The following is a 12,529-nucleotide window of genomic DNA, read 5'->3' on the forward strand; positions in this document are numbered from 1 at the left end:
TAAAACACCTTACCCAAGAACAGGAGCGGGGCCTACGAGTCTCTGCAGCCATGTATTGCAAGGGAAGCAGCATTATGATTGATTTGTATAGCAGCAACAACAAATTGAATGGGCTACATACTATGTGCGTGATGAGTTATATCCTGGGCTCTGAATGGTGTTGACAGTACTTCAGAGACATAACTGTCCCTAGGTTTGAGAACAACCTTGCAGTTGTAGAAGGCGCGCATCCACCATCTTAGAGCTTTTGCAAGAAGGATAGAATAACTGCAATCGAGCAATTCACAGGATCTTCTGTCCTTGAATTGAAGGCAGGGGAACAAGGGAAAGAACTGGGACGGACAGATTTTGATGCCGGATTGTCTCCGACACTGGGCTGCAGGCTGAGGAAGTTCTCTTCCTTCCCGGACAGTCAGAAGCATAGCTATGTTTTCGGGGTGGGGATTCCTGATGGGCGATGACCCTGCTGTTTAGGGAAGTGGTAAAGAGTAGATTATGGCTTGTTGGGTCTCCTGCTTCTCTGCATCCTTCATATCAGTCAGTGTCAGCCAGAGGTGGCGGTTCAAGATAGCGAGACTCCCCATCGCTTGTCCGATGGATTGGGCTGTTGACTTTGCAGCTCACAGAGCGAGATTAGTGGCACTGTGGAGCTCTGTAAAGATTTCAGCATCTGGGCTGTGCCCATCCAGCTGCTTGAGCATTTTGGCCTGGAAAACTTGCAGCACAGCCATTGTGTGGAGGATTAAAGCTGCTTGGCCGGCTGCCTTGTATGCATTCCCAGCAGGGATGGAAATTAGCACCCGCCACCAGCCAAATGCGGGTGTGTTTGTGTTGTGGCGGGTAAACCCGCTTCACCTACCCGGCCACCGTGGTGGGTAAATAAAAAAAGCATACTGTTTCACCCGGTCGGTGGACAAAAAAAGTTAATTTTCATCCCTGGTGTGTGTACAACATGCAGTAAAGTGTAATATCATCAGAAGCAGCTCCGTGGAGAAAGGCGGTGTTAACCAGACTCGAGGCGACATTGTTCCCAGTAAAGTGTCTGCAGCTGAAGTTAGTGCCGCCGGCGGAGTGATATATTTGTTGGTTATTTACAGTTCGTTTTATAGCACAGCTCATGATATACAAGATCACGTGAAGATTTGAATTTGTTATTGCGTACAAGTTTCTGCATACTGTCACGTCTCTGTCAGACCCCGGTAAGTTCATTTTCCTCCAGCATTCTGCAACATTTTAGATTACATGGGCAGTTTGTGTTTATCTTTTTTTTTAACGGCATAATAAGTAAAATAACAAACAGTATTATCGATCATGTGTCTAATAACTGCTGTCCGGGGGATGCATTTTATTTCCAGTCTTCAAGTACTTTTTCAGAAGTTAGCTCTTCAGAAGTTCAACTTTTAAGAACAGTTGGGTTTCCGGTAGAGGGTGGAGTTAATGCGCAATCTCATTGGCTGGAGCTCACCTATTATTGTCCCTGTTTTGATTTCAGCAAATCAGTTTGAGCGAACCCAAAAAACCTAATTAATATTCATGAATCCAGAAGCTCATTAATCCTTAGTAATCCTTAGTGTGTTTTATAGTTTTTATTAGTAATCGTATTATTATTATTATCTTATCAGGAGTTTTGTAAGTATTTTATTTATTTATTTTTACCAATTGTATTTATTATTATTATTATTATTTTTTTTTTTACAGAAACACTGAATGACCACAAAAGCACCACCACCAGCATTCATACATGGTTATCAAGTTTACTTCTAATTACTAAAGTTCTATTCTTAAATGATACTTGATTATTATAAAGCTTGACTGACTGGTGAGTAAACCAGTCATCAGTCTTCATGGGGAAGAGATATACAGTATCAGCAACTGTAAATTGTGTAGTGTGTGCCCGGCAAAACTGTGATTTTTTTTTTTTTTCTTCTACAATCAGATTTTATCAGGCAGTCTATCTTCATTATTAATTTAAAGAGATCAAATCAGATTTGTGTGTCCAGACATTACCAACTTATCTGCTTGGGTTGCTTTGGTAATGAAGAAGCCGTACCCAGGCACGTGCAAAGGTTTTCAGAACTGATGCAGCAAAAGTGGAGGTTTATCATCTCACTCTCAGAATAACTGCATGTCAAGTTGCAGAGCAAAACACCTCTTGCACACAAAAATCTCAGCAATGTAGGAGACTGATATAATGCAGGGTTCCCCAAATCTTGCCCTGAAGGGCCAATGCGCTGCAGAGTTTAGCTCCAACCCTGATCAAACCTACCTGCGATTTTGTAAAGATCCTGAAGACATTGATTAGCATCCTCAGGTGTGTTTGATTAGGGTTAGAGATAAACTCTGCAGGAAAGTGGATCTTGTGGGACAGATTTGAGGATCCCTGATCTAATGTTTCATGCTGAGGTCACAGCCAGCTTCACTGAAAAGCAAGGATGAAGTGACTTTTGGCATTTCCATAATCGGTTTTCATATTTTCATTGTGAATTGTCAATTTGTTGTTAACTTGAAACTCGATTTGACCATCCAGATTTAAATTCCTCTGTAACAATGTGATTGGAATTGTCATGCTAACAAAGACACTAAAGACCACAGCCTTTAGTGTCAGTCGCAACCTGCACAAATCTTGCAATTCCTAAATGTGTTGGTTTTTACAATGCATGTATAGATTTACCATAGTATGAGTATAAAAACCTTGTCAACTTTGTGTTTTTTTGGCTTGAGCGAAGGCGGGTGAAGCTGAACATGTTGCTCGCTGGAACCCTGATCTGTCAGAGCGACTGCAGGTTCTCCAAACAGAAACTGTCCGTTATAAAGAGGAACTGGACAAGTCTAATGCTGAAGTACAGAGATTGCTGGCTCTTTTGCGGGAGCTGCAGTCTGAACGTCTGGAGCAGGACAAGATAATCATTGAGCTGGAGAGGTATATGCCAATTATTAAGAAATCTTTCATTAAGTAACTTAGCTCTATCACTCTAGCAAATATTTAGCAAGTTTTTCATTAGTCTAACCAAGGCTAAACTTTTAGAGTCAAAATGTAATTTACTCATCCTCTTGTCATTCTAAATGCATATGACAGTCTTTCTTCAATTTAAAACACTTAATAATAATAATAATAATAATAATAATAATAATAATAATAATAATAATAATAATAATAATAATAACGAGCTCCAAAAATATCAAGAATAAAGAATAAATGAGATAGAGAACCATTGAAAGAGTTGGAATATACAGTGGGTATTAAAAAGAAACAGCCCCCTTTAAAATGATCACATTTTGTTGTTTTGGAGCCTGAAATGAAGAAAAATTGTTATATTATATCCAGCTGTATTTACTCAATGCAGCTTATAACATCCAAGTGAAAGATACGACACCAACATGTCATAAATAAATTAATGGAATTGGAAAAAAATATCACCCCTCTCCTAAAAATACTTGAAATCTCAATTAGGTGTAATACTGCAAAGTTAGTAGACACAAATCCCAACAGACTAAAGGCAGTAATTGAAGCAAAAGGTGCTTCAAAAAAAATCTGACACAAGGGGGTGATCCTTTTACTAACTCAGTGATTCTGTCATTTATTTATTTATTTGACACGTTGGTGTTTTATCTTTCACTTGTATGTTATAAGTTGCACTCAGTAAATACAGCTGAAAAAAATGAAAACCGTGTCATCTACATTTCAGGCTGCAAAGCAACAAAATTGTATTTATTTTAAAACGAGGTTATTCTTTTCTATACCCACTGTAATGCACAAATTAAATTAACTGATCATGAAAAGAGACAATATATTTATGAGTCTAGTTTTAGGCACATAGGGTATGTGTCACTTGAGGTGTAAGTGTATAAATGTAAAAAAAAATTTTTTTACAAAAGTATAGTAAAAAAAAATATATATACCTGGATTATCATGTAATATATGATTGAGAAAATAATTAAATATATCCATCTAGAAATAATTTAAACTGATGTCTGTGTTTTCTTATGGTGATATATCTCACCACTGAGGTACATTGTAACATCAGCAGGGGAAAGAATTATGTTTATGATACATATCATAGCACTATACAGTCATGCCCCCAAATAAGGACACCCTTGGTAAATATGATCCAAGAAGGCTGTGAAAATTAATTTGCATTGTTAATCATTTTGATATTTTATTTAAAAAAATCACAAAAATCTAAACTTTCATTGGATAATAAGAATTTGGGGGGAAATATAATTATGAAATTTTTTCTCTATTACACATTGGCCACAATTAAGGAAACCCTTTTATTGGATTCTTTTAAACCTCCATTTTCCAGTTTAACAGCTCTAAATTTCTCCTATAATGCCTGATGAGGTTAAGGCGGGCGTACACTGTGCGAATTCGGATGGTCGGAAAATCGTATGTCCATGCACACAGCACGAGTCAGTTTATCTGAAAATCGTACGGACGAGATGATATACGAAAAAATTTTACAACCTGCGAGTTCCAGAAGCAATCGCACGAAGTTGATAGACGCGTTCGACTTGAAGCACCGCTGCACGCACAGAAGGATCACAGTATGACATTAAAGTACCACGAGAGCGCTAAGAGAGCACACATATCCAATGCATTCGAATCGCTCTCACGGTACTTTGATGTCATACAGGTGATCATTCTGTGCAGCGCTGCTTTAAGTCACCTAATATAACTGCTCTCCCTCTCTCATAACTGCATATAAAATATTGATACGAGCCGTGACTGTTTCCTACACTTCCATGTTATTTTTCAGCAATAGGAAACCGGGACGTTTGGTCACCCTGTGTATGTGTGTGTTCTTGTATATGGTTTATAAATATCTGAAATAGGTATAACAATGTAAACATGGTTTGTGATGACAATTCCTGTGCCCTCGTAAACCAAATGGCTTTTAAAAAATACTATACGGTTTTTAATAGAAATTTTAAACATGCATTTTCCGTGATGGATAGAGGAGTGTATGGGGATATACAGTATAGAATACCGTTACGTCTATGGAGAGTCCCTGTAAACTACATATGCGTGTGTGAGAGAGAGAGCGAGAGAGAGAGAGAGAAAAAAAACTAAAAAGCATCGTACACGTTGCTAGAAACATCGTACAGTGCACGCTGTTCCTGTCAGACTTCAGTGAGTTTATCCTCCTTGTCAATAGTCCACATTCGCCGTGGCGCTGCAGTCTTCGTGTTTCTTCTTCTGTGGTTTTCCTAGTTCATGATTGGTCAACTTCAGATAAATCAACAAAATGGCTGTCTTTAGCCACTCAAACTTTCCTTCTCACCGTGCATTAGGACGATATAGATACACGTCCTCTTGCAGGCAGTTTTGTAACATTTTATGTTGATTGGAAATTCTTAATTATTGCCTTGATGGTGGAAATGGGCGACCCAGTGAGACACAGGGAGAGAGAGATCCAATTGCAGGTATGTTCTTTATTGGGGTAATCCAAATCGTAGTCTAAAACAAGCCATGTCAAAACCAGAAAACAATGCAAAAGAAAACCAAACAGGAAGGGAACAAGAACAGGAACTCAGAATGCAAGGAATCTCGGAAGACGAGAAAACAGGATAACGAAAGGAAAGGACTCCATACAGACAAGAGGAAAGGACTGGTAAATATAGGGAGGCTAATGACAAATAAGTTAAGGCACCTGGTGCAATTAGCAGGAGTGCAATTACTGTGATGAAGGGACAAGGCTAGTGGGAATTGTAGTGCCTACGGTGAGGTGCCTAAGGGGAAGTGAGCCCACTAGTGGACCCAGAGAAACAGAGACCAGACAGCGTGACATTACCCCCTCCTCCATGGAGCAGCTACCAGATGCTCCACCCGACCCCAAGAAGAGACCAAAGACACAAAGAGACCAGAAGGGGGGTGGAGCGGCGGAGGACCAGGGGGAGGGACGGAGGGCCAGGTAAAATGGGGAAACAGAGACAAGAGGACCAGGTAGAATGGGGAAACAGAGACAAGAAGTGCAAACACAAAAACAAGGAGCCCAGGAGGGAGGTGGACCGGAGGAGGATCAAGGGGAGGGACGGAGGGCCAAGTCCTTAGGGGAAACAGAAAGAAAGACAAAGACAAGAAACCCAAGAGGGAGGTGGACTGTTGGAGGATCGGGGGAGGGACGGAGGGCCAGGTCCATAGATGGAAACAGACAGGAGAGAAACAAAAACAAAACAATAACAAAACACAAGTCCAGAAAGGGCATAACGTGAAGCCCACCACATCTGTGTGGTCGAGACACAAGCCCACCAGGGCGGAGCAGAAGACCACCACATCCGTGTGGTCGAGACAGAAGCCACCCAGGGTGGAGCAGATGACCACCACATCCGTGTGGTCGAGACAGAAGCCCACCAGGGCCCACACAGTGGGATCAAATTAACAGGAGAGCGAGTCTGGTTAGGCAAGTCTGAAACAGAGAACATGAACAAGTTAAGGGTAGCCTCCGTGGCCATGACAGGATCAATCAAGAACTCAGAGTGTTCGGCTGAGACGTGACGAGGCTCTGGAAGTTCCGCAGAGGCGAAGAGAGATCAGGTTGTTCAGCCGAGCCGAGCAGAGGCTCTAGTAGTTCAGCAGAGACGTGGAGAGGCTCTGGTAGTTCAGCAGAGACGTGGAGAGGCTCTGGTAATCCCATTGTGTTTATACTAGATTCCAGAAGATCAATGCTGACTTGACTCTGCTCATGAAGATTATTGGTGACTTGCACTTGTTCATGAAGATCATTGGTGACCTGCATTTGTTCATGAAGATCATTGGTGACTTGACTCTGCTCATGAAGATTATTGGTGACTTGCACTTGTTCATGAAGATCATTGGTGACCTGCATTTGTTCATGAAGATCATTGGTGACTTGCATTTGTTAATGAAGATCAATGGTGACTTGCCTTTGCACATGAAGATTATCGGTGACTTGACCTTGCTCATGAAGAATACTGGTGACTGGACCTCGCCCGTGAATTTCATTGGTGACTTGCCCTTGTCCATGAATTTCACCAGGGACTTGACTTGACTCCGGAGTGTCAACGGTGACTAGCCCTGACTCTGGAAGGTCAACAGTGACTAGCCCTGACTCTGGAAGGTCAATGGTGACTAGCCCTGACTCTGGAAGGTCAACGGTGACTAACCCTGACTCTGGAGGGTCACTGAGCACCTGACTCGACTCTGGAGGATCAACGGGAACCTGACTCGACTCTGGAGGGTCACTGAGCACCTGACTCGACTCTGGAGGGTTGACGGGAACCTGACTCGACTCTGGAGGGTCGACGGGAACCTGAGTTGACTCTGGAGGGTCAACGGGAACCTGACTCGACTCTGGAGGGTCAACGGGAACCTGACTCGACTCTGGACTGGCGGTCTTCTTGGGCCGTGGCGCTGGACCGGTGGCCATTTTGGGCAGTGGCGCTGGACTGACGGCCATCCTGGGCAGTGGCGCTGGGCTTGCGGCCATCTTGTGCTGTGGCACTGAGCTGGCAGCCATCTTGCATCGTGGCGCTGGGCTGGCGACCACCTTGTGCTGTGGTGCTGGGCTGGCCACCATCTTGCCTCGTGGTGCTGGGCTGGCGGCCATCTTGTGCAATGGCGCTGGGCTGGCGGCCATCATGGGCAGTGGTGCTGGGCTGGCGGCCATTCTGCACAGCGGTGCTGGGCTAGCGGCCATCCTGGGCAGTGGTGTTGGGCTGACGACCACCTTGTGTTGTGACGCTGGTCTGCCAGACATCTTTTGCAGTGGCGCTGGGCTGGCGGCCATCCCACCAGAAGAGACAGGAGTGGCTGGGGCATCTCAGGAAGCCGATGCTGCAAGTAGCACACAAATTCCCAGAACCCAAATGTGTCCAACTGAGCTATTTCTATTTGGGGAACCGGGTCATCCAGCCCGGTATTGAAATAGTCCTTTAGGGCTACATCATTATATCCCAACCCATCTGCTAGTGTCCAGAACATTTGTGCCATGGCACCCACCTCTCTGCCCTCTTGGCGGAGGGTGGGTCATTTTAAATATTGAGCCCTCCACTCCACCATACTGGCTGGAGAGTGAACATCAAAAGACATACCGCTGGATCTTAGGGATGGAGTCCTTCTGTGACGATCGCGACCCAGTGAGACACAGGGAGAGGGAGATCCAATTGCAGGTATGTTCTTTATTGGGGTAATCCAAGTCATAGTCCATAACAAGCCATGTCAAAACCAGAAAACAATCCAAAAGAAAACAAACAGTGAAGGAACAGGAAGGGAACATGAACAGAAACTCGGAATGCGAGGAATCTCGGAAGACGAGAAAGCAGGATAACAAAAGGAAAGGACTCCATACAGACAACAGGAAAGGACTGGTAAATATAGGGAGGCTAATGACAAATAAGTGAAGGCACTTGATGCAATTAGCAGGAGTGCAATTACTGTGATGAAGGGACAAGGCTAGTGGGAATTGTAGTGCCTACGGTGAGGTGCCTAAGGGGAAGTGAGCCAACTAGTAGACACCCAGGGAAACAGAGACCAGACAGTGTGACATGCTCTAGCTCTTTTCTTAAAGCCAGTTCACTAATTTGTGAAGCTCAATTATCTTTTGCTGCACATCAGAAATATATTCTTTGGTTTTTCTCATTGTGATGTATGATTAAGAGCATTTGGGCATTGTTTCCCCCCCATTTATATTTCTGTGAAACAGGAAGCAATGGCCGGATAATTTCATTTTCATAATCACCCTGGAGTGCTCAAAATTGTGAATATGAATGTGAATATACTTCAGAGTTATTTTACTCATAATAATTTCTAGGGGTGTCCTTAATTGTGGCCAATGTGTATTAGAGAAAAACATATATTTCATAATCATATTTCCCCCCCATTTTAAATTCTTATTATCCAATGAAAGTTTAGATTTTTGTTATTTTTTAATAATGCTTTCCATGTCGTTCTAATGCCCAAAGCGTGCACTACTGTCACGTGTCCAACAGCTCTGCACATTACTATAGAGATGACAAAAGCATATGTTTCTGTTTACCAATATCTCCCATTTTTGCCCTTTTGCTTTTTAAATGAGAAACCTTAGCTGTCAATAAACAAATGCCAAGGCCGTCAATATTATTTACATTCATAAATGTCTTAAGAAATCTGTGCCTAAAATGTGTATTAAAGATTGATTACATCAGCTGCACCTTTATCTAGAAAGGTTAATAGTTAATATTTTTTATTTTTTTGGACACCTGAACCCCCAAATGTATTTATAGTCACAGTGAAAGACATAAATAGTCAGAACCACACAACATGAGTTTTAATTGCTTGCTTGAGCACTCTGCTAAAGAGCACTTATTATATGATGCAGAACACCTTTCCATGCAATAATTTAAATATTGTGTGTTGCAGACAAGTGAAAGAGCAGAACCAAAATCAGTCTGTGAATCCAGGCCAAGCTGGAGAAATGAGTCCCAGTCCTTCAAGACAGGTAAGACTTCCCAAGTTTGTGAATTTCTGTATTGTATATTAAGCTTTTTGTATCAAATCATTCACAATGTTGTATCAAAGTTCACACTGTCCAGCCTTTCTTCAGGAAAACAGACATGTCAGTTACTAGCTTTGTGTGTCTTTATTTAAAGAGCACTTCCCATCCCAAATCCTTCATTGACTCCAGTAAACTATTTGAGAAGTTGTAGCACAATAGTTCACTTACAATTTCCTGCCTATCCTGATCACTCACTGTCTTGAATACAGTTCTGAAAAGTACAGTTGTTTGTGTTTTATTAGTTTAATCATACTGCATTTGTAATTATGATTTAGGATATAAAGACAGTTTTTTTTAAATATATTTTATTTATTTTTTTCCTTTTTTTTCTGAAGATAGATAAACATGTATAGTAATGAAAGCCAACATATTAAATGTCATCGATGAGCATTTATTGAGTAGTCCACTTTTTTGTAGAGGGGGGTCAAAATGGCAATTTTCACTTTAGATTTGTTGCATTAGGTACCAATAGTGATCATTCAAAATTGGGGATAGAGTACTTTTCAATTGCCTGCAACTCAAGTTTTTCAAGTTTTCATTCCTGCAACTCAAAAAGTATCAAGAATATCTTAACACAGCATGCTCATTTATCATTTATCTGACAATTATGCCAATAAAGTTTTGACGTGATGCGATCAATGAGAGTGTTTTGATTTCATTTTCATATGTATAGTCAATGTAAATGATTAATTCCTCAACAAAACACTCTAGTATTTCTAATTATGGTCTATTAATTAGCCAAAATAAAATTTAATGTATGTTAAATTTAAACTGCATTATATGCAATATACAAATACTATAGGGAAAAGATGGTCAGTTAATGGACTTACAAGACTGTAGGATGGACAATTTTTTTTTTTCTTGTAGGCCTATTTTATATTATGCACTTTGTGTAACATTTATTCATGATAAGCTTAATTTGAATGCTGACTATCACATTTAATAAAGTCAAGTCAAGGCAATTATATTTATCATTAAATTTTCTCAAGTGAAAATTCAACCCCCTACAAAATAGTGGATTACACAGTAAATATTCATTCATATCATTTAATATTTTTGCTTTCATCACCAATATGTTCAAAATCTTGAATATGATAAAAATAAAAAATTTGACCCAGGGAAGTTTGTGAAATTTTTTTATTTGACACACATAATTTTACTCTTATAGTTGGAAGATTTGATGACGGCGCTAGACAAAATCAGAAAAGAGTTAGACGCCACAAGACAACGGTTGTCGTCTACGCAGAATACTCTGTCTGAACGTGACAATGAGCTGAGCAGGATACGAGCTGATCACAGTAAACAGCTAACAGAGATCCTGCAGTTAAAGTGAGTATAAACACAAACTTTCACTAGCTTGTTTTTGATAACATTTCATTTTTCTTTTAATCTTTCTTCTAAAAGTTATAGATACATTATATAGACAGCTGCTTTCAAAAACTGCCATGGGGATTCATAATTGTTTAAAAGTGGATTCATACCATTGTAGATATTGCTGTAAATATGTGATTCCATCTTATAAATATGTGCTCACATCCTTGCACAATTCATAATTTATATTGGTAAGCTCAGAATTCGAGTGTCTTTTGAAAACTGCTTTTCTCTTGACCACTGCTTCCACTAATTAAGTCATTGAGTAACGTGTTGTCTGTTAGTGAGTTATGCTTATTTTAGTTGCCAAATAATTATGACATTACTGTGATTCTGTAAATTCTGTATGACTAGACATTCATTCATAATCTCAGTCAGTTGACGATGAAGTGAAGTGACCGACGGCTTCATCGTATATAAATAGTGCTTTTTCTAAGTTTCTGTATTTACCCATAAACAATTTGAGCAAAATGTTCATTTTTTATATTGCTATCTAATGTGATCTTCATGCTATCATTGCTTCATTGCTATCTTCATGTGACACACAGCAGCCACAACAGCACTTATGTTTTATTATTTTTTTTATTTTTTTCCCTTTTATTCGAAACATCCCCAAATGCATTAAATATATAATTAAATATCTTGATTTTCACCTTTATAGATTGTAGATCTATAGTGGCCAATGGTCAAATTAACCTAATAATCTATTAACTAGCTTAAAAAACCTTTCTGTTTACTTAACAAATATGAATCTCATGCCATAACATATTTTTTAACATGTTTTAGTTTATTTTTAATGTGAATAAAAACATTACAAGTTAGGATACTGACAGAGCCACTGCTGGCCAAAAGGGTGCCCTAAGCAGGATTGTATTTGTTGTGCCCCCCTTCCTCAAATATGATTTAAAAAAAAAAAAAGCATTAAAAAAGTCTTAAGCATTAAGAAATCATCCAAAAGAAAATTAGTTCTTAGGATTAAAGCAGCAGGATGAGAACAAGCTCACGCCGGCTCAGCCCCCACGTGCCTCGTTCTCTCCGCCCAGAGGGGATTCCCCAGTCCTCTTTGTACAGCCAGACCAGTGTCCCTCTGCTGCCGCGAGTGATCTGGTTTTGTTTGGAGGGACTGAGGAGGAACTGCTAGAGGACAGCATGTCTCTAGCTGCTTCAGATGCTGAGGAGCTGTCGGGCTTGCCGGACCCTGCCCCCTCTATGTTATCTGAACCCAGCCGCTCGAAACTCGGGATGGACGCCGAGCTTATCTGCATTCTCTCCAGGGCAGTGGATGAGCTGGGTCTGGATTGGTCTTCTCCAGAGGAACCAGCCCGTAGCCATCTGGATGATTGGTTTCTGCCGGGGCGCCAACAAGCCCCTCGTCAGCGAACTGCCCCGTTCTTCCCGGAGGTCCATGGCGAGCTCACAAAATCGTGGCGCGCCCCCTACTCAGCGCACTTGCGTACTTCGTCTTCATCGGCCCTCACCTCAATTGACGGTGCTGAAGAAAGAGGATACGAGTGATTGCCGCTGCTGGACGAGTCTGTGGCCGTGCATCTCTGCCCCCCAGCAGCTATTGGATGGAAAGGCCAACCATGCGTCCAAACCCTGCCGTACGACGTCGGCGCTCGCCGGGCCCGCCTACTCATCGGCAGAGCAAGCAGCCATGGCTA

The 12,529-nt window shown here is 41.2% G+C and overlaps 1 protein-coding gene across 1 annotated transcript in view; it reads left to right on the top strand.

Moving 5' to 3' along the window:
• Window positions 1-2,191: 2,191 nt before the first annotated feature.
• LOC113106846 (ERC protein 2-like) overlaps window positions 2,192-12,529 on the top strand; it is a 50,492-nt gene continuing 40,154 nt past the window's right edge. Inside the window, exons 1-4 of the mRNA XM_026268858.1 lie at window positions 2,192-2,276; window positions 2,722-2,920; window positions 9,359-9,437; window positions 10,663-10,823. Of these exons, the coding sequence (XP_026124643.1) occupies window positions 2,192-2,276; window positions 2,722-2,920; window positions 9,359-9,437; window positions 10,663-10,823 (524 nt within the window). The remainder of the gene's footprint in view (window positions 2,277-2,721; window positions 2,921-9,358; window positions 9,438-10,662; window positions 10,824-12,529) is intronic.

The sequence above is a fragment of the Carassius auratus genome, chromosome 8 (assembly GCF_003368295.1).
Source record: "Carassius auratus strain Wakin chromosome 8, ASM336829v1, whole genome shotgun sequence".
In the NCBI taxonomy this organism is placed as follows: Eukaryota; Metazoa; Chordata; class Actinopteri; order Cypriniformes; family Cyprinidae; genus Carassius; species Carassius auratus.